Consider the following 27748-nt stretch of genomic DNA (forward strand, 5'->3'; position numbering starts at 1 on the left):
TATGTTGGCACATATGTCAGCATACGAGTTGCCACACTGCGAAAAAGTAACAAATAGGAGGAGGAGTGAGGGCCACGTGGTGGTGTAAGTGCACTATACACCATCGCTAGGTTCTTCACGCAAAAATGAGTGCTCCACCATCACGGTGCGTGTGCGTTTTCCGCTTTAACCCCAACTGTGATCGTGGAGAAAAAGGGAAAACCAAAACTGTAAACAGGTAAACTGTAAACGAGTAAACTGTAAAAGTGTAAAGTGTAAACGTATAAAGTGTAAACGTATAAAGTGTAAACGAGTAAACTGTAAACGTGTAAACTGTAAACGTGTGAACTTGGAAACGAAAAATAGTAGCAGGTGTGGAATTCTGACAAATATGCAAAGGTAACAACATGTGACTTTATAAAATGTATAGTAGTGCAAAATAAAAAAAAAAAAAAAAAGAAAAGACTAAATCTAATTTGGGCTAACAATGAGGGGTAGGAAAGTTCTTCCCCGTTAAGTATATATATATATGTATATATGTGCCGATACTAATTTTTGATGTGGCTCCCTCAGAGATGCAGTTTCCTCTGCTTGAACAGGGCGCTGAGGAGGTTACTGTTCCGCAGCAGGTAAAACACGATGACAGCGAAGATAAGAACCCAGATAATACACCAGGTAGCTACTTCATTGTTATTCATTATGAGATCCTCCTGGAGGGACAGGTCAATATTGGCAATGATTTTCTCCCTCTGGGCACTGGTGGTTTTCAAACTTTTGGAAATGACATCCTCAAAATATTGTGGCAAAACAAAGTAGTTGTTCACAATTTCATACTTCTCCTTATTGTAGTGGAAATACAACGTGGGGAGTATCCAGTTCAGGATAACGCCTTGGTAGGTATAAGTGTTCATAACCGTTTTAAACGCCTCGAATTTGAGAGCGTCTTTCTTGCCACTATTTACTTCCTCCAAGGTCAGGTTAATCTTATCTACCATATCGTTAGAAATGTTATTCATATTTTCTGTGTTGTAAATGAGATCGCTTATTTCGTAATACTCATATGGTATCCGCGTAGTAACAATATACTTGTTAATATCCTTGTTATGGCTCTTATCGGTGATGACAACGCAGCCATTGAAAAGAGCATCAATAACCATTCTATTCAACATACCTGCAAATTTTGCACTAATTATACAGACTTTGCTCCTTCGCAACATGTGGTGGTATTCCTTTAATTTGTTCTTTATCAACTTGTGTGTCGTCTGCATACCCCATACTTTCCAGTAGTACAGATCAAACTCGTATTTCTTTATTCGATGTTTGAGGCTACTTATGTCTTTGTTATAAATATAATCCATAACCTTCTGAATTAAGAAATCATTGTAATTGCTTGATGTTGTGTTGCATAGGTAGAGTATGTCAATATCTCTATGTGCGTTGTTCAGAAAGGTAGGCACGCTATCCTTGTAGGTACATGCCGGTAGGAACAAGTCCAGAAGAGAGTACGATAGCTCCAGTTGGGGAGTATTCTTCTTCTTCTTTTTCATTTTTTTGGCTAAATCATGGTAAAAGGTAGGACTAACCACTACTTCCTTCGAATTGTCATTCGGATCATTCTCTTTCACATCAAACATATTTTCAAAGTTATCCAAACAACAGGGATTCACCCCATGTGGTAGGAAGGCCCACAATGTTTTATTTTCATCATCATCGTGTTCATCTTCCCCACCACTACTCAACTCATTCTTCTTCGTCTGTTGTTCCTCCTGCTCATCCACCTCCTCATCATCAGCACCTACCTCAGTATCTCCTTTCTTTTTCTTACTTTTGTTTTTTTTTCCCTTCTTCTTATGCTTATTTGCTATCACTTCGTTGGAATCATTATTGGAAACCTTGTTCCATAAACTGTTTATGAGTTTTTTTTTCTCCGACCCTGAGTCAATATTGTTCAGGGGGCTATACTCAAATATATTTACCTGGTTTTGGAAAAATATGTGCGGAAATAAATTCAAGTAGGCATTCTTCACATTGTTGTCCCATCCATCATTTATAAATATGAGGGTAGTCATCCTGGGCATATTTTTAAGAAAAAAATAATGGTTGTAGTAGTTGGACACAAAACTGGTGTGGACAAAGATGATGTCAAATGGTTCTTTTCCTATCTGCTTTTCATAATTGTGCAACAAGGTATGTAGATTCTTCGTAAAGAATAGAGGGTAGTACTTGAACCCGTAGCCCCACATATAGGTGTTCCATTTTAATTGGCTTTCCATTATATCGTACAAATTGAAAAAGTATCGATCCATGGAGGTGGAGAACGCCTTCTTCGTTGACAGGAAAAGAACACGAGGTACTCTCAATACATACTTGGATGTATCCCTCACATCTGCTTTCGCATTCAAGGGAGGTAATGGAACCAGAAATGATTCCGACTTTGTATAAGGAGAAGCAACATTATTATGAGAACCAGAAACTCTATACTGCTTCACCATTTTTTTTACATCTATATTTAAGCTATCTAGCATATACTCCAAGTTGTTATAATTGATGTAGGAGAGCACACAATTCTTTTCCTTACTCGACATGCAGTTACATTCACGTAAATTATCGCTTTCCCCTGCTATTAACCCACGAAGAAGCTTTTCATTTTCTAATTTGTTCTTTCTTAAAATGTGGCTATTGATAGATCCACTTTCAACGGAATCCTTATCATCCAATTCGTTTACATCCGCAAACATCTCTGTCTTCTTCTCCTTTTCCTCATCACTCATTTCTTCGTAATTAACACTTGTGTCATTTGCACTAATGTAAATGTTTCTTTCAAAATCGTCATCAATGTTGTACTTATCCTTAATATCTTCTTCACTGATTATATCATTTAGAATTTTTCTCTCATAGGAATAGGGATTGTATTTTCCCTTAAGGGAATTGAAAAAATTTTTCAGTTTAAAATTCTTCTCTTCCATCTCTTTGGTACTTCCAGTGACACTCATCCCTTTACTTTTGTTTATTAAATTTTGGAGTTCTTTGAGGATATCCCTTTCGCTTTGATTATACTGTAACGTGATGGATTCTTTGTTTGTAGATCCATCCATTACACTTTTGTCTAATGCGAATGGTACATTATTGTTCTTCTCTCCGTTGAGGAAATTACCCAACAGGGACTGAATATCGCCCATCAGTTTGTTGTTACCACCTGCAGACCCATCGGTCCCTTTATTCCCGCCCAAATTTCCAAGCAGATTCGTTAACTGTTCCAGTGGATTTCCTCCCTTTCCATCAGTTCCTTTATTGCTCAAATTCCCCAGCAGACTTGTTAGGTGCTCTAATGGATTACCACCATTTCCATCAGCGCCCTTATTCCCTCCTAAATTACCCAACAGACTGGTTAAGTGTTCTAATGGATTTCCTCCCTTCCCGTCAGCTCCCTTATTCCCTCCTAAATTACCCAACATACTAGTTAAATGTTCTAATGGATTTCCTCCCTTCCCGTCAGCGCCCTTATTCCCTCCTAAATTACCCAACATACTAGTTAAATGTTCTAATGGATTTCCTCCCTTCCCGTCAGCGCCCTTATTCCCTCCTAAATTACCCAACATACTAGTTAAATGTTCTAATGGATTTCCTCCCTTTCCATCAGCGCCCTTATTCCCACCCAAGTTGCCCAACATACTGGTTAGGTGTTCTAATGGATTTCCTCCCTTTCCATCAGCTCCCTTATTCCCTCCTAGATTACCCAACATACTAGTTAAGTGTTCTAATGGATTAGCACCCTTTCCATCAGCGCCCTTATTCCCTCCTAAATTACCCAACAGACTGGTTAAGTGTTCCAATGGATTGCCATCCTTCCCGTCAGCTCCCTTATTCCCACCGGCAGTCATCATTTTTAGCAAATTTCCAAAAGATTCCATAGGGTTAGCTTTCTGTCCATCTGCGCCCGTGCCTTTACCACCACCCTGAGCACCACTATTGGCGGCCCCACCAAACTGCTTCAGAATGTCCATCATTTTGCCCATATCTAAATTATTCAAATTTGCATTTCCTCCTCCTTTATTATTGACACTATTAAAAAGGTTCATAAGATTTTCCAAACCTCCTCCTGAAGAGCCCTTCTGGTTTAAAAGATTATTTAACATGTCAAACTGGCCACCGTTATTATTTGCGTTTCCACCCTTATCTCCTTTCCCATTGAGGGAACTCAAAATATCCCCCAGTTGGCTGAAGTCGAAGCCCCCTTTGCCTGATTTGTCCTTCCCCCCCCCTTCATCGGTGTTATTCGACTGGTTATTATCATTTGTGCAAATTACAAATAATAGGATGAATGAATACAAAAATACACATCTGGTAAATATATTCATTTCTACGAAAAAATAAAATAAATTAACATTAATGGAATGAATCTTACGTGAGGGAAAAAGTTAAAAAAAAAGAAACTCTCCTATCATCTCGTTAAAGGACGATATATATCTGTGTGCTCGTTAAATGGTACACGCGCGAGGGAAATCACTGATGCACAGTTAGTTGGTGAAAAAGCAGTGGGGTTATAATCAGTGATACGAGACCAAGGACAAATGACCAGGTGCCCGCAATCAGCTGAACAATCAAATATGTACGCGAAGGGGGAGTTTTCTTTAAGACAAAAAAAACGGAAGATAAGGGATATGGAGAGGGCACATTATATTTTTCTCATTTTTTCAACACTTAAAATGTACATAAAAAAAAAAAAAAAAAAAAAAAAAATTAACGGGAACGCATAATGCTAATTATATTAGCCAGATAAGATATAATTTACAATTTAGTGGGCGAAAACTTTTTTTTTTTTTTTTTTTTTTTTTTTCCCTTGTAATGCGTACGCGTGCTAGCAAAATGGGTAAGGCATTTAAGAGCGTGAATTGTGTAAATATCAGAAGGTACACAAACGGTGGTATTAATGCCACGGCACGTAAATTATGGTATGCACTGGAACACGAATATACAATGCACATAAGCGAATGTACACGTGAGTGCGTAAAGACTTGAATTTATCACCCAAGGGAGAGCGCATATGCCTACATGCTCTTCTTTTGAAATTTGGCGTAATGTGCATCCACTGGGTGTAAAAATAAATTTCAGCGTATACTACTTATTGCTATTTTTTTTTTTTTTTTTTTTTTTTTCCCCTTATAAATGCCTGATTTGTTCAGGCGAAATTCAGAAAGCACGAAATAGAATGAAACAAAATAGGCATACAGGGAAAATGCGCCTAAAGACGCACGGCGGCATGGAGAAAAATGAAACAAAGCGAATGAAATAATTCAGAGAAATTCACACAACTGTGCATAATTTACTCTGGCCTTACATAACACACGAATGCCACTAATCACTTTTGTGGCTGGGCATGCAGTGCTGAGCGGGAAAAGTCAGGCAGATGTCGTTCTCTCTCCCTCTGTATACTGTGGCAAAAGGAACAGCGCACATGGCTCGGCAAGGCCCCCGATATGTCACACGTTCATATGTATACATATAAAGGCATATACATACCTATGCGGCGTGGCCGTTCCGTTACGTGTATCCCTGTGGCGAGAAGTCACAGAATGGAAAAGCGGCTAACCAGGTAGAGATGTGAACTTGCAATAAACGCATAAGCGCATGAATGCCTAATCAGGTAGCTTCTTAAAGGCAAATAAAACGAACGGTATTTGCAAAAAAAAAAAAAAAAAAAAAAAAAAAATATGACCTGTTCAGGTAAATTGGAACATATAATAAATTCTGTATGCATCACAAAGGAGGGTGAAACGAAAAATTTGCGCTGTTCGTTCACACGAGGATATATGTAAGTATTACGGTAAATTTCATCATAAGGTGAATTCTCCTACAATGCGATGTTTTATTTCTTTTTTTTTTTCTCTCTCTCTTTTTGTCGTCAAATTGTTGCTACATAAAGGTGTTATAAAAAAGGAATAATAAATAAAAATAAAAAATGTAGAGATAAAAAAATGTATTACCATTTCATATAAGCGGCGTATGCAAAAGTAAGAGAATATTCTTTTTTTTTTTTTTTTTTTTTTTTCCTTTTGTGGGGAATTTAGCAAACCAATTTAGAGTGCAATTTTATATCGGGCAAACACACTCTCCTCGCAATTTCAGGTGTTTCCCCGCAATTCAGTAAAAATAGAAAAATAGAAAATCGAAGAGCACCGAAACGTGGTTCTTAAGGAAAAAAAAAATAAAAAGAAAGAAAGAAAAGGTACTTCAAAACGTGGGGAGACCTGACCCTGTAAAGGGTGAAGTATACATTCATGGAACATACGTTGGTCGCGGAAAAAAAGGATGAATCCACTACGTATGGCTCATACATAGGAATGTGGAAACCGCCAAAGATATATGCATACCTCATAGTGTCATTTATATCTGTGTAATGTGCTCGCATGTAGATACAATATACACTCCACAGCAGAAGGTGCAACGGGGCGTATTTTGCTCTACGATGCGGGGGCTTCATACAGCATGGAGATATAAATGGGCCTCATTGAATAGGTGAAAAAAGTATTCTCAAGGCCAAAGGAATACGCCTTCCGTATGCGTAGAAGTCGCATCAATCAAACGCGATGGGACGTATGCAATACTAGAGGAGGAAAAAAAAAAAAAAAAACTCACAAAAACATGTGCTTCTCTTCCGTGGAGATGCCAATAACGTTAAAAAGGTGTCCATAAAAAATGCCTTTCTGACGTCGTCCCTTTCGGTTCCACATAAAAGTACGCAGTAGCAAAAAAATCACATAGTTCGCAAAAGGTACATGTACTATGTTTTTTACAAATGTGAGATTTATAAGCAAATTGGCGAGAAACAAACTTAACAAGAGGAGAAGCTGGATAAAGCGGAATAAAAAATGGATGTTACCTAGGGTTGAAAAATCGTACCTGAAACAGGAACAAGACTTCGTCGTTCAGCACAAAACCGTGCCGCAGAGAGGGGGATCCCATGGAGGGGCGGAAGGGGGGCGAAGTGAAGTAAAAAGTGAAGAAGCCAAACATGGGGGAATACACATTGACTATAGACGCATCCTAGAGGAGGCAACCCGAAAGGAAAAAAAGCATCTAAAACCCCATGAGTATAAGAAGTTGCTAAAGCAGAAAGATAGTAGTGGTGGACGCACCCCGAACGATGACAAGCTACAGTTAAAAGACCTGCTTCGTAGCAGCAAAGGTGGGGGAACACACAAGGCGATGCAGATAGACATAAAAGATTATAAAGATGAGGAGAAGGAAAAAAAGAAAAATGAAATGAATACATTTTGGTACATGCCAAGTCCCTTTGAAAAAAAAGGTGTGTATGGAATGAAAGAAAATTCTTTTTACAAATCTTTTATGAGAGACAGGGAAAGACAGCTCGATCACATCGACACGAGAAAGTTAAACGAAAATGAAAAAAAATTAATTAATGAAATGCGCAAAAATGTGAACAATGTTAACGGTAAATTCCTCGACGAGAGTGTAGGTCCCCTAGATGGGGAACAGAAAAGAGAAAAAAAAATACGGATTAGTCCAAGAAAATATTGGTTTCATGATACGTATTGTTCACCAGATATCCCTAGCTTGAGTACTGTGAAAGCAAGAGAACTGAGGTTTCTAATGATGAACGAGGCGAGGTTAGTTAGGAAGGGGAAATCGGTAGACGTTGAATTATGGCTAGCTTTTATGAATCGAGTTTTGAACCTATCGAGCAAGGTACATGTACGTAGTCTGCTTCGATACTTACAGACCATTGCATCTGTAAAGGTTAACAATAAAAAAATGATAAGCCAGATTGTGTGTGAAATTTTCAAGCGAGAAAATCTTATGAAGCCAAAACATTATGTGTACCTTTTTCAAGGATGCTCCAGACTCAAATGGTCTGACTTTCAACTAATCTATGCTTTAAAGAACATGACATTGTGTTGGCCTATTTTAAGGAATAATTTCCTTGTGAAGTCAGCCAATTCGATAAGTAAACTAGGATTGGCAAACAGTGTGTACAGTAAATCTTTACAAATTACGCTTTGTGAACGGCTAGATAATTTTTCAGGGAAAAATTTGAAAGCCATCAAAGCCATCACCTTCTTGGAACTCTTTACCGAGGACATGATTTTGAAGTTTATTTCTCTTGCCAGTTTTTACAAAGAACATTTTAATTATTACACTCGTCACCTCCAGGTTTTGCACCTGTACGTCACGCTATTTTGCCCCTCGTTGTGTGATAGACTGACGGCAGAGCAGCGGGCCTTTCTGTGGCGGTACTCGCGCGGTGCCAATTGGAAGGAGATCCGAAATAGGAGGAACCATGACTACAGCAGTGATGAGGACAGCGACGAGTGCAGTGGTGATGAAGAGAGTGATGAACAGAGTGATGATGACAGTGATGATGAAAGCGATGATGAAAGCGATGAGGAGGATCAGGAAAGGGATGAGGTATTAGGCAATCGCTGCCACCCGCGCACGGGGGAAAATACCCACGAGGACACCAAAGTAGGAGATAAAATACGCGGAGGGTTCACAAGCATGTTACACAAAGAAATCAGTGACATCCTCACCCAGATAAAAGTCGAGCACCTGAATTCAGTTGCCTGTGGACCATTCATTGTAGATATATATCACCCCCACTCAAATTGTATTATCGAGGTAAATGCTCCTTTCCAATATTACCTGACCTCTGAAAAACTAACAACCTTGGCAGAATGGAGGCACAAGTTTCTGGCGCGCATGGGGTTTAGAATCATTCACATTTCGCATAAGGTGTGGAGCAGCCTACCCACTGACAAACAGAAAGTGGATTATCTGTCGCGCGCTTTGCCGGCAGCGATGTTCGGGCGGGGGTCTCCCGGTGAAGAATACCCCAGGGAGAAGTACCCCGGTGAAAAATACCCTGATGAAAAATACCCCGATGAAAAATACCCTGGTGATAAATACCCCAGTGAGGAATTCCTCTGCGATGAATTCCCCTGTGATGATTTCCCCTGTGAGGAGCTTCCCCGTGAATTCTCCCTTTAGCAATCCCCCCTCCCCCTGTCGTCATTTTTTCCCGTCCATGTCCTTTCCCTTCTTTTCGTGTAACTCTCTGCTAGTTCAGTCTGTACCCCATCAGGGTGTCTCCAGGTGGTCACAGTGTACCACGGGAGAAAAGCGCACCCATCGAGGAAGTCGAATCACCGACCTCGTAGCAATGAGAATGGATGTCCTTGGAGGGATACAACCCCCAAAGGATGAACTGAGTACCCGAAAAAAGGGAAAGAAACCCCATTGAAGGAGTTCAAATTTCAAGTGAACAGGACAACTAGGCAATGTGTTCGTATGAATGTTTTTTTTTTTTTTTTTTTTTTTTTTTTTTTTTTTTTGCGTCCTTATGCGCTGGAAAATAAGGGAGGTCATTCCTTCTACCCCCTTTTCTCTCGTCAACTGACACTGCAAAAGACGGTGTGAAAAAAAAAATAATAAATGCTCTTCTTTTTTGCCAACCGAATTATAGCCAACACGCTGAGTCAACGGAAAAAATATTTTCTGCATGGAATAATTTTCTTAATTTGAATTCCCCCCCCCTATGTGGGGAAGTTCCTCCCTTGGGCATGTGTAGTCCTTAACAATTTTGCAAAAAAAAAAAAAAAAAAAAAAAAAAAAAAAAAAGTTCGCCCTGCATGTATGACCAGTTTGCCTAAGCGCAACAGATTGGAATATATTCCATCTTTACCTGCACAAAAAAAAAAAAAAAGTTCCAACTATTTAGGGAAATTTGGCGAAACGGTAAAGCGGCGAAATGGCAGAGCGGTGAAACGTTGTTTTACTGATCCTCCACCCGCGACATAGGGATGTGACACCGAGGCTGCTACACCCTGTCGACATACCAACTACAATGAAGCAATGTTTGAAGAAGGTAGTTGTGGGGCGGCAGGGTGTAGCAGCCGCCTTCGGCATCCATGCGAGAAGCCTTTTCTTAAGTCGAGGTATGCTCGCCCCAAAGGTCAAGCCAGGAAAGAAGGGGCAAGATAAAAAAGATGGTCGGGGTGGAGAGACCACGGAAAATAAAGAGGAACAAAAGGCACACATTTTTAACATTTACAATACAGTGGAGAAGGACCATGAAATTCTGCCTGACCATGCATACCCCAAATGGCTGTGGGATTTGGAGAAACCGATGAAGAGCTATGGCGAGTTGGCCCTCATGTTCCTCTACGGAAAGGTGAAACGAATAGGGAGAGAAAGAAAATGACAATGTGAATGGATATAGGCTGAATATAATGCACTGAGGAATATCCTTTGTTTGAAAATAACTGAGAAGTGGTGTCACACTCAGGAGCAAACATAAGAAGGTTCCACGTATTTGCCGATTTCCTTGACCCATGGGAAAACTTACGTGTAACCATTAACCCAGTGCATTTGCTCATCCCGTGGAAATTGTCCATTGTCCATTTTCCTTTTTTTTTTTTTTTTTTTTTTAGAATGTTGAGAAGGCAACAGCAGATGATTACCATCGCTTTCGAAGGCTGCACAACAAGAACCTTATCAAACTGAACAACATGAGGTTAAAGAAATCCAAACGGTCGACGGTTAAGCCGGTTTTTTGGGATCTCTAGTTGTGGAGGCGTGGCAATGCGGCGCACTGCATTGTAGTGGTGAAAGAATACTTGGAGATGTTTTCTTTTTTTTGCCCATTTTAATTGAGTCCCCAGACAGTGGGATTAACTGCTCGTGTGCACACACGTACATAATGTGTATGTATTTATGAATAACCCTGTGTATGCCTTTTAATTACATTTTTTTTTTTTTTTTTTTTTTTTTTTTCCCCCTCTGTCACGTTGTTCAAATCGTGACAACTCGAATTTGTGACTCACCAATCGGTGGGCGGAAGGGGGGAGTGGGAATTCCCCTGAAGGGGGCCTTTTTTTCCCGGAACAGATTTTCAAACTATCCCTGTAACTGTTTCACAAAATGGAAAACTCCTAAACATTTCGGGAGAGAGAACATACTTCCCATCGCACACGGGGAAAAAAAAAAAAAAAAAAAAAAAAAAAAAAAAAAAAATTAAATCCCCGACGCGAGGTTTACCAAATTATTTCCATGGGCATATGGCAGATAGCAACTTTCTCAATTGGTGAAAACCTCGGAGGTTGATTCTTTTTCGCTGCCTGAGTTGTTCCGTACCACACGGGGAGTGGCGAGGTGCTTAAATGAGAAAAACAAGAAGAAAAAAAAAAAAAAAAAAAAAAAAAAAAATGTATAATAAAATGACAAAATACATGCTATCGAATGAGGACAAATAAGAGTGAGCACGTAATGCCAGTCGAGGTAACTTCCAAGCGGAGGGGCGATCCGTTGCTTTTTCCATTGACCTCATCGGTATGCACATGCATGCCCAATTTGGCAACCTCCTCGGAAGAAAATTAACTATTCCTCTTGCAACGCCCTAGAAGAAGGTGTGTATGTCCACACCTATTTTTATGAGAACACCCTTGAAGGAGTAATAGGACAGTGGAGACGAAAACTTTAGGTCGAAAAACAAATGGGGATGTAACAAAATTCTCGTTCTTTTCCCTTATGAAAGATATTGAAGAGGGATATATTTTGAATCTTTCCTCATCCCACCTTCGCAACATCATATATATGAATTTATATATGAACCCCCACGCGGAAAGCGCGGTGAGGAAAGAAGGGCAAATGTGTACACAATGACTTTCCTTAGCAAAAGGAAATTGGTAAAGGCGGAACAGGTTACGGGAAAGAAGAAGAAGACGAATGCGCGCCCAGAAGTAAAGGCGGAAGGGCGGGCACTCACCAATGTAGTGGATACTACACAGTCCAGCCGAGTAGACGGTACATTGGTGAATGCCCCGCCCGTGGGGTTGCCGCGGGCAAGTCGTCTGAAAAAGGGAGCAATAATCGAAATCACAGTGTTCAACTGGATGGTGTTTAGCGGGCCTGTCACTCTGAAGGCAGAAGAAGGAATCAACCTGATTGCCGCCGCAAACGCAAGCGGAAAGTCGTCCCTGGTGTGCGCCCTGGTATTTGGCCTAGGATACAACTCCAATATCCTCTCTAGAAACAAGGAGCTTATCAATTACATAAAAAAAGGAGAAAAAAAAAGTTTCATTGAAATTACCTTAAAAAAAAATGAAAGGACAAACACAAACATAAAAAGAATCATGCACATAAATCAGAATAAAGTAGAATCCTTCTGGTTCGTGAATTACAAGAAGGTTAACCAAACAGAGATACAGGAATTGCAGAAGGAGTTTCACCTGAACCTCGATAACCTAATAACATTCATGCCACAGGAAAATGTAAGTAAATTTTCTAGGCTAAGTCCAGAAGAACTATTCGAATGCACCCTCATGGCGATAGATAAAAACTTATTAGACAGATATAATGACTTAAAGAAGCTGATAAAGGAAAAGAAGGAGGGAGAGCACAACATGCAGTTATTGGAACATCAAGTGAAGGAGGAGGAAAAACTTATAAATGATTTGGAAGAAAAAAAAGGGAAATTTGAAAATTTGAAAAAGTTACTAGCCAAGGTTAGGACCTACCGCGTGAAAAAATCCATGATGGTTATGAGTGCCAAGAAAAAACAGTTGGCAGAAGTGAGAACAAAAATGGATTCTCTCGTAAAGGAGAAAAATGAACACTTTGAAACGGTCAAATTATATCTATCTGAATTGGAGAAGTGCCACAAAGTGATCAATCACTTTTCCGAAAGACTCACCAGGGAGAAAAATAAAATAAAAGAGGCAACAAGTCGCTACATCAAAATCAATGTTCAGCTAGACGAAATGGAAACGGAAATTCTGAACGAAGAAAAAGTCATGGAAGACGCAGTACAACATATGCACGAAAATGAGGAGTATATAAAAAATTTAGATAAAAAAAAAAAAAAAATTGAAGAGGAGCTAGAACAGATAGAAAACTTTTTTCATCAAAGGGCTAATCAAATGGGGATCCAAAAAGGAAGTGATGATCCAGAGGTTTTAGAGAAGACACTCCAAGAGGAACTAAAGAACATGACAAACACAAATAAGCAATACCTGATGAGGAAGTATGCACTCCAGACGGAGCATGCCTCCCTGATGGAGAAGCTAAAAAAAAGGCAAAACTATCAGAACATACAAGAAGAAAAATTTTTAAATAGCATAGAATTTACCTTACGTGAAAGAATATTGAATTATAAAAGAAACATAAAAAGCATTGTACGCATACACCATTTGTTAAGCGATTCATTTCTGGAAGATATGCGAAAGAAGTATGACTTGTCCAAAATTACAAATCAGAATGAAATGAATGGAGAAATTATCGACGAGTTGTCCAAGCGGAACATAATTTATGGACCTCTTTGCAAATATATCAAATGTATCAAGCCACAGTTCGATTACGTTTTGGAATTTTCTCTAAAAAAATATTTCAATAGCTTTCTACTTATCGAGAAGGAAAACACATCGCTCCTCGAATCTCTCTACAAGAATTATAAGTTGTCTGTAATTACCATGTCCAAGCAGAACCACAAGTTGTGTCGTGTGACGAGTGAAATGAGGCAGCATGGAGTAGAATGTTTTATTTATGAATTATTTGAAAGTCCAGAAATTGTAAAAAATGGACTCATGAATTTTATCCCCATTAATGTCGCCTTCGTACTTCGAGAAGGAACCTTCAAAAATAAAAGCACCAAAGAAATTACGAATTTTAACAATTTTATGATGGTAGAAATTTCTAAACAGATAAATGAACAGGTGAGTAGTCTGCTGTATTTCTGCGATCAGAATGTACATCGATATAGGATAAGTTCCTACAATGAAAATGTCTTTATCGATAACTTCGCTTTCATAGATAGGAGGTGCAAGATATTGTACTACATCAGCTCGGAGGTAAAAAAAGACATACATGCTTTGGAAAAAAGGAGAAAAGAATGCGAATCCGAAATGCACGAATTAAAAGAAAAAATGGACGAATTAGATGTGTTGAAAAAACAAAAAAATGATCAACACAATAATTTGATTCTACAAAAAAGTGAAGTAAATATTAGAAAAAAAAAAAAAATGCTTCTACTTAAGGAACTGCAAACGGTGGAACAAAATCTAAAACTTTACCTGACCGGAGAACAACTTATTGATGAAAAAAAAGATAGAATAAGCAAACGGATTAACCACCTGAATGAGAAGAAGATAAAACTTTGTAGCGACTATTTTGACACCTTAAAGAGACACAAAGAAAACGACATGGAATCCTTTTCCATCTGGAAGAAACTCTCGCAGTGGAAAAGATACCTATCCCTTATCAAAAGCGAAAACGCAGAAAGTGAGAAAAAACATGAAATATTAAAATCGCAAATAGATCTAGAAAAAACAAAACATGCTGCACTTACGCACGATATTGAGGAGCTAGAAAATCTCATAAAAGTACAGAAAGGCGAACTATCTAAGGAAGAACTTAAGTCTCTCAACGAGATTAAAGTTTCCCTTGAAGAGATAGATAATATTCTACAAGAGTGTACTATTCAGCAAAGGATTTACAATAATTTGGAAAAGAGTGAACAGAAATATAATATGCTTGTATTATCCATAGGAAAGCACAATGAAAATGTGAAACGGAATAAGGAGCAGTTAGTCAACCTAGGGAAGGAAGTGGAAACATGTACCAAGCAAATTCAATTCATCCTGTCCAACTGGATAAATCAAATAGAGGAATGTATCCTCTTCCTCAATCACAACATAGGAAAATTTATAGGCTTTATAAACCCCGAGTACGGTGCAAAAATTGAACTTGTTAAAAAAAACGACCTTTTTGAACAATGCGAATTGTACATCAAGGTGAAGTTTAAAAAGGCTGCTCCTTTTCTTCTACTTTCCGTTTCTCATCAATCCGGGGGAGAGCGATCCCTCACCACCATGTTGTACATTCTATCGATTCAGAAACTTACGAAGAACGGTTTCTACGTACTGGACGAACTGAACCAGGGACTAGATCACACAAACGAGAAGAAAATTTTCGAACTGCTTTCGTGTCTCTCCAACCCTACCATGTATAAGGAGCACTTTATGCACCACTACGATTATAAGCACATCGAAATTGACTACCAATCCAAGCCACAGTACTTCATCTTGACCCCCCAAATAATTCGTGATATTTTCTTCAAGGACATCACGGTGCACTACCTCTTCAACGGATTCGGTGTCCTCTCTGGTCAATTTGATGAGGTGGAGGGGGAGGTCGACGATTTTTAGATCCCAAATCAGCCGCACCTCCCACGGTGCATTGTCTCCCTTGCCCTTTTTCGTTTCACTCGATCGCATCACTATTTCGTTTCACTCGATCGCATCACTATTTCGTTTCACTCGATCGCATCACTATTTCGTTTCACTCGATCGCATCACTATTTCGTTTCACTCGATCGCATCACTATTTCGTTTCACTCGATCGCATCACTATTTCGTTTCACTCGATCGCATCACTATTTCGTTTCACTCGATCGCATCACTATTTCGTTTCACTATTCCGTTTCACCACTTCGCATCAGTTGTTTTTTCCTTAAGTGAGACACCCAACATCGCAGTAGCCACGGGGCTCCTTACTCCCTTCTGCGAAGTGGTACCATACGGAATTTCCCCCCCGTTGGTAAACAACTCCCCTCCTGGGGTGAACACTCACCCTCAGGGTTCTCTTTCCTTTAGCGCGATTTGTCCAATTCGTATCTTCACGCTTGCCACGCGGCATAACGCGGAAGCCCTCCCCCATCCTCCAGACTCTTCCGAATATTCCTGCCCCCCACATCATGTTGACAACACCCAAAAGAAAAGTAGTAACAGAAACAGGGGAGTTAGCAAAATAGAAGAACGTTAAAAAAAAAAAAAAAGAAAAAAATTCAGCTATTTCATTATGGTGGGTTATTAAGAAATGCGTAAAAATTAGGGCAGTTACAAATTTCCCTTTTTTTTTTTTTTTTTTTTTTTTTTTTTAACGTTCCTCTATTTAAAAGGGTCGTCCGCATGGGGGGGGGCGAAGATATAATATAAAACTCTCTAAGGGTTACCCAGTTTAGCGGCGGTGCCACGCTAATTTGTATGCCCCCTCCCGCGCTCGGCACTTCTTCCCTTTATTTTTTTTTTTTTTTCCTTTTCTCGCTGGGGAATGTTGGAAAAAAAAGAAAAAAGGTACAATTTTTTTTTTTTTTTTTTTTTTTTTTTTCCGTGTCGCATTTTGGGTTACATACCGCTGTTCGTTGTTTTTGCGACGATTTTAAAAAAATAAAATAAATAAAATAAAAATAAAAATAAAAGAAACCGAACAAAGCCAAAGCAAGTTAAGTCAAGGCAAACGAGTGACAACGGAAGGAGCGAAAAAGAGATAAACGCGCGTAGGCACATATAAACAGCATCGAAAGGAGCTTTGCATTCCCCCATATCGGCCAAGTTGATGAAACAAACAGATTTTCTCTCGATCTGACCAAAGCAACTGTCAAGCAAAGATAAGAGCGCCAACGCCGAAACTGAAAAGATAATAGAAGAGAGTGTATAGCAGAGGACGACATTCCCCGGGAATCCAAATTCACGCTACATATAATAAAAAATATTATTTCTTCAGCTTCCTACGTGCCAAACGGGAAACGGTCAAACAAGCAATGTTGGAAGGAACAACGAGTTGACAATAAGGAGCTCCTTAACCATACCTCTGTTCGAGTGCGCCGCATTAACCAGTGATCCTTTTTGTGAACGCACCCCCATCTGAATAAAAAGGAACAAACATTATATTCCTATATATATGTTGACACACTATAATATACTTTTTGTGCACCTCTTGTGAGCGCGTTTTCGTGAACATGTCAGACGACTTAGCATCGACAGAGGCTTTAAACACCGAGGGTGTTCAAGAGAAGGAGGAAGACGTCAATGCCAAGATTTTTCCCTTGGCTTCTCCCGAGCTGACAAATCAAATTCTCGATGTTATCCAAAGGGCAACTGTGTATAGGCAGTTGAAGAGGGGAGCAAACGAAGGTAAAAACGGAAATATCTTTTTCAGATACTTTGAATGAGTTCCTTTAGCATGTGATGATCTGTACGTTGCCATATATCACCGCCTTCACCTTTTTTTTTTTTTTTTTTTTTTTTTTTTTTTTTTTTCCGTACAGCTGTGAAAAGTCTACACAAGGGAATATCCGAGTTGGTGGTTCTAGCTGCGGATGCAAAGCCTCTCGAAATTATATCACACATACCTCTTGTTTGCGAAGACAAGGTAAGTTTTTGCTGATCTATACTTATTTTTTTTTCTCTCCTTTTTGTAATCTGGATTATGCGAATGGTTTGATGTTGATCTGATTGGCTGCGTTCGCAGGAATGCACAATCATTTCGTTTGCAATCATTTTTTTTTTTTTTTTTGCACACATTTTTTTTCATTTCCCCCCCCCCCCTGTGTTGTCCCTCTCTATTTCGCAGAACACGCCGTACGTCTACGTTCGCAGCAAGATGGCACTCGGCAGAGCCTGCGGAATATCCAGATCAGTTATAGCCACGTCGATAATCACAAAGGATGGATCCCCCTTGGAGACGCAGATAACTGAGTTGAAGGACCTCATTGAGCAGATGTTGATTTAGTTTTTTTTTTTTTTTTTTTTTTTTTAATTTAAATTTATTATATTATATATATATATATTTTTTTTTTTTCTTTTTTTTTTTTTTTATTATTTCCCGCCACCTTCGTTTGGCGAATTACGCTCTGCATAGGCTCTTCCCCAATGCCTTATGGTTATAGTTTGAAACTGTTTCTTCTTTCATCATGTATCTTTCCCTTTTACGCTGAATGTAAAGTTAATTTGTGTTGTCCACTTATTTAGTAGCCATTGTGTGAGTCAGCTTCAAACGGAGCACAACAACTAAATGTGTAGGCTCAACTCCCCCCCACACACATACCCTCCTTTTCAAAGTCTCACCTTAATAATTTTTCTCGTTCAATAGGGCGTTATATCTTAAGTCGCTTTGATCTATTCGTACCGATGAGCTAAATGAACATTGTTCCCGATGCACATGCGTATGAGTGTAGGGGCAGGCTGTCGTGCGAACACGTCTACCAACTTTGCGGGCTACCCTCCAGTGGAAAAAATGCCAAAGTAGGACAAAATTCATGTGAAAAAAAAAGGAAAGAAAAAAAAAAAGGCAAAGGCATCGAAAAGAAGTGAAAAAACTACACGGACATATTCTTCTTCCAAGCGTAGTGAAAGAGGGTGTATGCCACTCAACCCCCCCTTCTCTTAGAAAGAAAAAAAAAAAAAGAACTTTGCGATTATTTTCACCCACGGGTATGCAAAATGAACATGCACGCAAGCGCCGAATAGCTGTGCAGAAGCGTCTTTTGCAAGTGTGCATGCGTGTGGGCGTACATACAAAGGCGCGCTCCTTGGTCTCCCCTCCTTTTGTCCATTCCGCGCGCTTGCCTCCTTGCATCCATGTATCCACATGTATCCCGCGTCCGATCGGCGAGTTCAAAAAAAAAAAAAAAACTGCTTGATTCCCTTTTTCTTTTTTAATTTATTATTTTTTTTTTTTTTTTTTATCTTTTTGCCTACTTTTACGTTATCACATGGGAAAGTTTTTTCTTTGGGGGGTGATCATAAAGCAATTCACCTTCCTGTCCTTCCACCTACTCGGCCCTCTACGTACACATCAAGTTATGTACTGGGGCCATGACGCGCATTTCCCACCCTTTGCTGTTTACGCATTTCGATAAAATGTCATGATTTTATTAGTGCCTTTCCTTTGAACTAAAGAAAAAAAAAAAAAAAAAAATTGCACTGATGAATGGAAAAAGGAATAACAGCACTTAAACACTTCATTCCAGGGAAAAGAGGTGTCACTCTGATCAGCCCAGCGTTCGTCCCGGGTACATACACATCGCATACGCATGCGCATACGCATATGAATACACATACATATACGCATATACACTATTCGTTAATTAAATATAATTGTATACCAAGGCGACGCGAAAACGAGCAACACGCGCAAGAGTGTGCCTTTTCGGTTTGCTTCTCTTTCGTACGCTTCCCTTATTCCTGCCCCCTTTGTAACTAAAAACAAAATAATTTTTTTTTTTTTTTTTTTTTTTTTTTTTTCCCTATAATAATATTATTATAAATGAAAGAACAAATTCCAGTGTACACATTAGCCCACACACTTGCGCACGTAACGCACATACATCCCCTCCCCCCCCACGGGTGTCCTCAATCTTCAGTGCGCTTCATGACACCTCTTTTTAAATTACTTTTAATGTAAGTTTTATATCTGTTCTTTCCGTCTTTCCGTGAGTTTCTTTCATTCGTGTCTTTGCTTTTTTTCTGTGCCACTGCGTCCCTGCCTCTTGTCTACTGTGCCTGTGGATGATTCATCGTGCCCCCGTGCATTCCATATGAAGTTACCAGCTCAGTACACGTGTAGTAGGTATTATTTTTCTTTCTGTTAGTAAGTACCGCTCCACCGTAATTACAATTAAATGCGTTTTTTTTTTTTCTTTTTTTACACAACGCATTCGACTCGTTTGACCATTCTGTGTCGTTCCTTGTATTTGATAATTAATTTTTTTTTTCTTTTTTTTTTTTTTTTTTTTTTTTGTGCATGGAAAGACTGTGTTTGTTCCTCTCATGGGTGTTTTTTATGTGTTAGCGAAATTGTCTCTTCACTCTGTAGCTACATAATTGAATCAGCCCTCGGTGTTCTCTACCTTACACCGGTGATAGACGCGCATTCATATGAATCATACTTTTGTGAAATGTGTTTGTGTGTTCCCGTCTGCCATGGAGGTATGAGGAAATGCCACTCCTCGTTATCACACTGATAGAGGAGCATATAACTGAGAGGCTCTCGCGTGCTTATGAACAATAGTGAAGTTCTTCCCTCGGAGGAGAAGCTCCCCCCCCCTTCCCTTTGCGGTTGATTCGAAAATGAAAGTCGCCGTTGTGTCTGTCTTGTTGCCCCTACTATTTCTGGGCCTTTTCTTAAAGTCGAAGGAGCAGGAGCTTTCCCTCTCTTATGGAAAATATTTAAAAAATACCTTCAAAGAGATATTGCTTTACTTCAATATCTTTGACATAGAGTTTCCACGAAGTTATGTATTGAACCAAAAACTCCTAGGTCTACACGTGAAGGACATAGAAAAGGATGCATATACAGCATTTCCAATTCTTAAGGAGCTGAAACAGAAGGATTATTTTCGAATCTTCAAGGTTAATCTTCACATACCTTGTAAGTACCTCAAGGTGAATGAGAAATGTAAAGAAATGAAAAAGTGCAGTGTGTGTGAATGCCACGATGATGAAATTCCATACAACTTTCGAACAAATGAAATTGAAATTATTCAGAATAAAATGTCGACGGAGGATTTGAAGAAAACTTTTATTGAGAGCAAATTGTACAAAGATATTTTAGGCATTTATGCTCCTTCCGATGAAGGCTTTCTTTCCTACGTGGATTTGGTTTACAACTCTCCCTCCTTCACAGCCTACGAGGGGAGGAATATATGGTAACGCCAAGGCGAATCGGTGCAGCGGATCGGTGTAACGGATCGGTGCAACGGATCGGTGCAACGGATCGGTGCGATACTTCTGCAAGATGTTACAAGTTTGTACGAACGCGTGTGTAGCCACATGCACATATACATTTGCGTATGCACTGATTCTCTGTTCCACCCCGCAGGGACAAAATATACCGGGAGAACTGCTTTCAGAAGGAGGAGAACAAGTGCCACGAAATGAAGAGCTTCTACAAAATAATTTCTGGCATGCAGTCTAACATAGCCATTTTGTCAGCCGAGTACCACTACCTTCAGAACGATTTTGTCTTTGGTGACATTCACACGGAGGATGTAATGAAGAGCGACTATTTTAAGAAACAGAATTATGCATATAACATGGAGTTCTTCAAGGAAAAAATTGCTCTCTACCCTGACAGAATCGAGAACTTGTACTTCACCTTTGCTATTCTGCTCAGAGCCATGTGCAGGCTCAAAGCCCTTGTCAGTCAGTGCAAGTGTAACTCAGGTGAGAAGCACCACATTATAACAGAACCACATTATGACGGAACCACATTACAAATGGTGTCACATTAAAATGCCACCGCTTCGTGACGACATCTCATTATGACATCGCGCTATACCCCCTCCCGCAGGCCACGCACAGAACGATCAGGAAGCCCTCAAGCTCCTCAACGACCTGTTAGGTAGCTTCTATCATTCTTGCTCTTCGGAAGAATTTCTTGAACCCATTTTTCCAACACAAGGGAAGGAAATACTAGCGAAATTTATGAACATAACAAATATTTTGGATTGTGTTCCTTGCGTAAAGTGTCGTCTACATGGGAAACTCAAGACCACCGCACTGCAAATTGCCTTGGTGGTAAGTCCAACGAAAGGGAGGAGAGTGTCACCCACCCCCCATCTACATATACCTATGTGCATGCGTACAGATATACACCATCCATGTACGCACTTGTACACGCGAATGCATTTTCCCTTGTCACTGCAGGAAGGGATGAGTTACGAGCATATTGGATCCCTGGAGCGAAACGAAATTACGGCGCTGATAAATTCTTTGTACTACTTCGCTGATTCGATTATTATTTTAAATAAGTAAGTGGACCTACTGGACTGTGTTTGCCATTTACCGGTTCAATTTTGTCCACCCTTTGTCATTCATTATTCATCATTCGTTCATTTTTTTTTTTTTGTCTTTTTTCTCCTCGCACAGGTTCCAAGAGAGGCAGAAACTAAAAAGAGCCACGTTCATTTTCTACCTCCTATTTTTCTGCTTCTTCCTTATCTTAGTCATCTACTCTGTCATTTTAATCACTGTGTGCAATTGTAAGGCGAAGAAGAAGAAAAAAATAAGCTGAGGGGGTGGTGGAGCGGATCAAACCCGGACCAAGGCCCACTCAGCCAAGTTGCACCAAGCCCAATTACGCCGAGCTCAGGCACGCCAGAGTATTGCTTCCTTCCGTAAAAATATACATACCCCTCTAGGCATTCCCGCATGTGTACCCATCCGTCCACAAAAAGGCCTTCACCTGGAAATTCAATTTTTAAAACACATCACGAATTAATAAGTTTGCGGTTGACAAAAAAAAGGAGAAAAAAAAAAAGAGAGGAAAAAAAGAGCGAACTCTGGAGTCATGAAAAAAAGTAGATGACCAGATCGCACATCCAGTCATATGTGTGCGTTGGCTAGTAAAAAGATTTTTCTTTGGAAGAAACATCACTCAGGTTTTGTCCCTCCCTGCGTTAATGCACTCTACATGATGAGGTGTCAACATATCTACGTGCAAAATACAAGCACATGTCAACATGTGCATGTCGTGTGGATAACGTTAAGGTCGCGATACAAAAGCTCATTAGTAAATGATGGGTGATAACTCCCGACCAATGACTCTGCCTCAGTCTTCTTCCCTAGTGTGCGCACGCCCGCGTAAAGTTTCCCTGTTGTACTTTCATGCATTTTGTGAGTGTATGTATCCCCGGCATCTTCCCCTTCTTTACTTTTCCCCTTCATGTGTCTTCACCTCCATTCTACGGATGATGTACCTGCACGCAAATGCATGTCTCCCTTCCTTTTCATTCCTCTAACTCCTAACTCAGTAATTCAGTAGTGCAAAATAATTTGGTAGCGTTCTACAAAATTGGTCGAAGTTTTTCCCGTTTGGGGTACAGCCGGATTGGGCGCGAAAAGGGACCCCCATCCGTTCACAAACCGTTACAACGAATTCACAAAACGGTTACAAAGAATTCACAAAACGGTTACAAAGAATTCACAAAACCGTTATAATGCATCCACAAAATCGTTACAATGCATCCACAAAATCGTTACAATGCATCCACAAAATCGTTACAATGCATCCACAAAGCGTTATATACCGTTCGCACCCCTTGTGTGTATCTCCATCTTCCCGTCATCCCCCGTAAACAAAATATAATTGCAGGAGCCATTTTCATTGCCTCCCTCATTATCTACACCCAAGTCTCCGAAACAGTCAAGGTGATTGATAAACGAAATGTATGACGGATTGATGGAACATGGGGAGTTGAAAACATTCGTCCTGGAAAGACCTGTTGTAGTATTTTCATCCCCCTCCTCAAAAGGGTTGTCAAAAGGGTTGTCAAAATGGTTCCCAAAATGTATAGACTCAAAAAAGATATCTCCTACAGTATTAACTGCACATAACTGTTGCCTGTCGTCAAAGCTAGCTGTGATGAGGAAACTGCTTTTACTTCTGGATTCTATTGATCTGGTCGAAAGAGCATTAATCCAGTTCTCCCCTCTAATGTCATAAAAATATAAGTTGCTATGTTTGTCTAAACTAACGATGGTATGATCATTGATAAGGGACGAGTAAATAATATTGTTTGAATTTTTTAAAAAAGTTTGACTCATATTTTTTTTCATTTTCTTGTCAAATAAATATTGTGGGCTCATATAATTTACGGTAATGTAACTTTGCTCGTACACCTTCTGGATGCTTTTATAGAAACGCCTCACTTGTTCATTGTCGTAGAGATGAAAGAACCTTCCAGACCCTAGTGCATTACTCCCCCCCTTTGCTACCATTTTCCCGCTTGCCCCATGCACACTGCCGGGGTTGTTCCTCTTCCCGTTCAGATTACCCAAATGAAGCTTCTTCCGAGGAACACGTATATCGAAGAGTTTAAATCCATCCGCCTGAGTGAATAACAACTTATTTTTTAGCTCCACTAATTTGACAGATTCCGTAAAATTGTCATATATCTGTAAACTTTGGAAATCCCTCTCAACACTTAACAGTTGTACCGTTTCGTCTGACGACCCTGTTGCGAGGTAACTATCGGAAAAACTCATACTGTTCACCGTATCGTTATGCAACTTCCTCGTGATCATTTGGTTGTAAATGTTTGCACTGCCGAGAAAATCTTTTCTCCTTTCTTTCCCTTTGCTCCTCTTTGCCCCCATGTATGATTCATACTCAAAAACGTCATCGAAGGAGGATAGCAGAGAGTGGTTGGAGTCGCTAGGCTGGAAGCTAGAATCGTCTGACAAGGCGCCAACATCTATCAGGCCGGTGGCATCTGCTTGGCCCCCCGAATCGAACTGTGGACTACCCTTAGGCGATGGAACCTTAACTGACGCACCATCTTCGTTGACCTTCAAAATGCTCTGTGGATTTAAAAGGACAACGTTTCCGTTGGAAGTGCCTATGAGGTAGTTACCCTTTGCACTGGCAACGCAGGAGAAGTTCTCATCGCCAATTTTTAACGAAATCAAATTGTTGTTGTTCTTCATTTCGCTCTTAATTAGATCATTGTGACTGATTATTTTTATGAATCCATTATTGCAGACGAAGCAGACATTTGATTGGTTATGTGCAACCCCTTTGACAACGCAGGGGATGTGGTCACTTCTATGTAGTTTCCACTGGTGCTTTTTCAAATACTCTCCATGGCCTTCCATTTTTGGCTCCCTCTTTCGTGTGTACTTGGTGTTCGTTCTTTCCTCCACAAGGGGAGTCCTGTCCTCGATACCTCGTCGTTTGTTCTTGCCTCGGAGGTTATTCTGCGCGGGCTTTTCCCCATCTCCATCAGGGAGATCGGCTCCCTCATCATCACGGTAGCTCTCCTCCACATCATCAATATCTTCGTCCTCCTCGTCGTCATCTTCATAATCATCGTCATCGTCATCCTCCTCCTCATCCTCATCATCCGTTTCATCCTCCACGTCATCTTCGTCGTTGTCGTTTTGTTCACTTACGTTGATCCCCGTTTCCAGAGCGCTGCGACTGAGTAGCCTTCTGCGTCTCTTCAAAACTTTTCTGCGCTTTCGCTTAAAGTACAAATCGCGCAGAACCTGATTGAACACGGGGGAGTAGTACCAGGGGGAGTTCTTAATGTTCTCATTGTACTTGAACGTAACGGAGGATTTCCTACAAACGTGGTGTTCCTTAAAAATCTGGAAGGGGCATTGTCCAAATTCATGCAACTGTGTTTTCAACGCCTTGGAAGGCATAGTTGTAATGAGAGACTTAATTTTCTCATTAAAGTTCCTCTCAAATTCATTTTCCTCCTCTTCTCGCATTCTTTCACGATGATATTTACAACTAGCACCGGAGAGTTTTTCATTTAAGATGGTATGCATGTACGTGAGAGGATGGAACAGATTGAAGTTCTCCTTGGCAATTTGCCCGCTCTGCTTGTATCCAAAAATTAAATTAATCCATTCGTTGATATTCTTATTTGCATAATTACTCTCCAAAGCATTTTTCATTTTAATTAAAAAATCCTTCGAAGACGAACACCATCTGGGTAAAATAACATCATGTATATTTCCCTCGTTAGAGCTAATGCTAAGTATGTTTTTTAAGAAATTATCATTGTCTTCATAAAATTCTGGAATGAGTTCGATGAAAGACGAATTTGCATTCAGAGCAGTATTGAAGGTTCCTTCAATGGAGAGGAAAATTCTTGAGAGAGTGTCGAATTTTCCACTTTGAAGTTTTAACTGACATTCAGGATGCAAGCGAATTAAGAAATACACAACATATGCCAATGTAGAGTAGTGCGACCCGTAAAAATAATCATGGTCTTGCATTTTCTCTATTAACGAATTTAATCTCTCTGTGTTCAAACAACCTACTGGCTTTTTCAAATTCCTAAACATGGAATCATCATTCAGATCTAGTTCTTCCCTTGCGTAATCACAAAGGATCCACGGAAACACAGGATACTGTGAAAAATCTTTCCTACTTCGTCCAGCGAGGCAATTAATGAAATCAATATATTCATAATTGGATATAGCCCCTATCTCCCACTTCTTCTGTATTGCATAGACAAAATCTTTATTTTCTTGAATAAAAAAAGAGTGAGGATTTATTTTTTTAAGGACTGAAATTATTTGCTCTCTATCAGAAAAGTTGATAAACTCCACGTACAGGGAGCTGTACTTGCTTTTACTGTCATGGTCGAATATAATTTCCAATGCATTTGGCTTCATTATTATTATTCTCTTAAATACATGAAGGATAGATTCCGTTTTCCATTTCTTCTCCTTTTTATTTGTGAAGTTTGGATTTGCTTGAAAGTATATGAACTTGTTTGTTATATTTAACAACCCTTTTGTTCTGAGCAGAGGAGATATTTTAAAAACCCAGTATCCTTCCATTCGGTTGGTAATAATTTTTTCGTGTAGACCAATACTACTTATATCGAATTTTATATTTTCTGTAAGTTTCTCCATCATCCTTTCGATGTACTTGTCCAGGTGTATTTCTTTCACGCTGTGTAAGGGTTTTGACGACCCGCTTTCGTTGCGCATATGGTTTTGCGATATGGGACTGGTCCCAAATGATCCATTTTCCTGTCTACTTTCCCTCTGGGTGTACATGGGAAGGGGGCCTTCCTCTTCTTCTCTCCCTCCTCCCACGTTTACCATTTCATCCTGTTTCTTCTTCTTTTCCTTTATGAGTATCTCCATCTGCTTCTCGTGCACCACCATGGCAATTTTTATCCTTACCATTATGTCATACACTCCCTTCAGTTTCTTCGCACCGTTTGGCGTGCTGTCGCATTGGAAGAAGTACACGAAGGAACTTCCACCACATCCGACACCTCCACTGTTAAGAGATGCTCGGATACTGGTGTTGGACGCGCTAACCACTGGGGAGGAAGACTCCACTTCGTTTTCATCAAAGTTGTTCAGTATCCCCTCAAACAGAGGAATTTTCTCATCTATGTTTTCATTATCAATATATCGGATCTCCTCGTAATACTCGTTGTACAGATTGTTCATCACGTTAACCATGCGCCTATTCTTCCGATCGTAGGTGAACTGCGATGTGCACCTCGTCTTCCTGTCATGCACAATCGTTTTCATCCTTATAACTTCAGATACCTTGATTATGATTTCATTTCCTACGGGTCCAACCTTCACGTTTTCCATTTTCTTAAAGGGGAATTTCAAAACGGGGTGTTCCAGGCTGTGTGGCTCAAACACTAACGACTTCGAGCATAGTCGCAACCTCCCCCGGGTGACCACCAACTGTTGTGTTGATCCCAACTGTTGTGTTGATCCCAACTGTTGTGTTGATCCCAACTGTTGTGTTGATCCCAACTGTTGTGTTGATCCCAACTGTTGTATTGATCCCAACTGTTGTGTTGATCCCAACTGTTGTGTCGCGCCGAACTGTTTTGTCTCTCCCAACTGCCTCCTCCGCATCGTGATCATCATGTCATCCATGTACTCCTCATCCTCCTCCAGGAAAAGCAAATTGAAGCACCTCGCGGGCGACTTATCCATTTTATCATCCAGTACGTGCTCAGGGGTTCTAGGTAGCCCTTTCCGTGATCTTCACCAAGTTGAAAAACGGGTGCGATATTCTTACTCCCACTGATGAGAGGAACTCCCTCGTTGGGCTGAATATATACCTCCCTTTACATGTGATGAAATGAAAGGCCTTCTCCCCCATTCGTGGTACCGGCACGCTTCCCGCGCAGTGGTTCACCCATGTCATTGAACCCTTCTGAGCGGTGAAGGCTTGGCCAAAGAGGCAAGTCCCCAGTACGTGCTTTTTATAAGTATAAACAGGTGGGGAAGTTAGGCATGTTATGAGAAGGTGGGCTTATACGTCACATTTGTACACCCTCGCCGAATGGTATGCCATTTCCAGCGATGCATGCGCATCTTACAGTTACGTACGTTTGCTTTATCAATTTCCATTCCCTTAAGAGTGTTTTTTTTTTTTTTTTTTTTTTTTTTTTTTTTTTTTTTACTCCCCCCTT

At 40.0% G+C, this 27748-nt stretch overlaps 7 protein-coding genes across 7 annotated transcripts; 5 read left to right on the forward strand and 2 right to left on the reverse strand.

The window, feature by feature from the left end:
- Positions 1-548: 548 nt before the first annotated feature.
- On the reverse strand, positions 549-4337 carry PKNH_0921300 (golgi protein 2, putative; the record flags this gene model as incomplete). The annotated part of the gene is made up of 1 exon (XM_002259201.1): positions 549-4337. The coding sequence occupies one exon, from the start codon at positions 4335-4337 to the stop codon at positions 549-551; it is 3789 nt and encodes a 1262-aa protein (XP_002259237.1).
- A 2425-nt stretch (positions 4338-6762) lies between these two features.
- On the forward strand, positions 6763-8985 carry PKNH_0921400 (RAP protein, putative; the record flags this gene model as incomplete). The annotated part of the gene is made up of 1 exon (XM_002259202.1): positions 6763-8985. One exon carries the CDS (start codon positions 6763-6765, stop codon positions 8983-8985), a length of 2223 nt encoding a protein of 740 aa, XP_002259238.1.
- An 856-nt stretch (positions 8986-9841) lies between these two features.
- PKNH_0921500 (ribosomal protein L37, mitochondrial, putative) lies at positions 9842-10562 on the forward strand (the record flags this gene model as incomplete). The annotated part of the gene is made up of 2 exons (XM_002259203.1): positions 9842-10168; positions 10428-10562. The coding sequence occupies 2 exons, from the start codon at positions 9842-9844 to the stop codon at positions 10560-10562; spliced, it is 462 nt and encodes a 153-aa protein (XP_002259239.1).
- Positions 10563-11654: 1092 nt separating this feature from the next.
- Positions 11655-15197, forward strand: PKNH_0921600 (uncharacterized protein; the record flags this gene model as incomplete). The annotated part of the gene is made up of 1 exon (XM_002259204.1): positions 11655-15197. One exon carries the CDS (start codon positions 11655-11657, stop codon positions 15195-15197), a length of 3543 nt encoding a protein of 1180 aa, XP_002259240.1.
- Positions 15198-16789: 1592 nt separating this feature from the next.
- Positions 16790-17562, forward strand: PKNH_0921700 (13 kDa ribonucleoprotein-associated protein, putative; the record flags this gene model as incomplete). The annotated part of the gene is made up of 3 exons (XM_002259205.1): positions 16790-16964; positions 17099-17202; positions 17404-17562. The coding sequence occupies 3 exons, from the start codon at positions 16790-16792 to the stop codon at positions 17560-17562; spliced, it is 438 nt and encodes a 145-aa protein (XP_002259241.1).
- A 2339-nt stretch (positions 17563-19901) lies between these two features.
- On the forward strand, positions 19902-21846 carry PKNH_0921800 (endoplasmic reticulum oxidoreductin, putative; the record flags this gene model as incomplete). Its single annotated transcript, XM_002259206.1, has 5 exons — positions 19902-20479; positions 20653-20996; positions 21124-21350; positions 21480-21583; positions 21702-21846. The coding sequence occupies 5 exons, from the start codon at positions 19902-19904 to the stop codon at positions 21844-21846; spliced, it is 1398 nt and encodes a 465-aa protein (XP_002259242.1).
- A 1007-nt stretch (positions 21847-22853) lies between these two features.
- Positions 22854-27266, reverse strand: PKNH_0921900 (BEACH domain-containing protein, putative; the record flags this gene model as incomplete). Its single annotated transcript, XM_002259207.1, has 1 exon — positions 22854-27266. The coding sequence occupies one exon, from the start codon at positions 27264-27266 to the stop codon at positions 22854-22856; it is 4413 nt and encodes a 1470-aa protein (XP_002259243.1).
- Positions 27267-27748: the final 482 nt, after the last annotated feature.

The sequence above is a fragment of the Plasmodium knowlesi genome (genome assembly GCF_000006355.2).
Source record: "Plasmodium knowlesi strain H genome assembly, chromosome: 9".
Classification (NCBI taxonomy): Eukaryota; Apicomplexa; class Aconoidasida; order Haemosporida; family Plasmodiidae; genus Plasmodium; species Plasmodium knowlesi.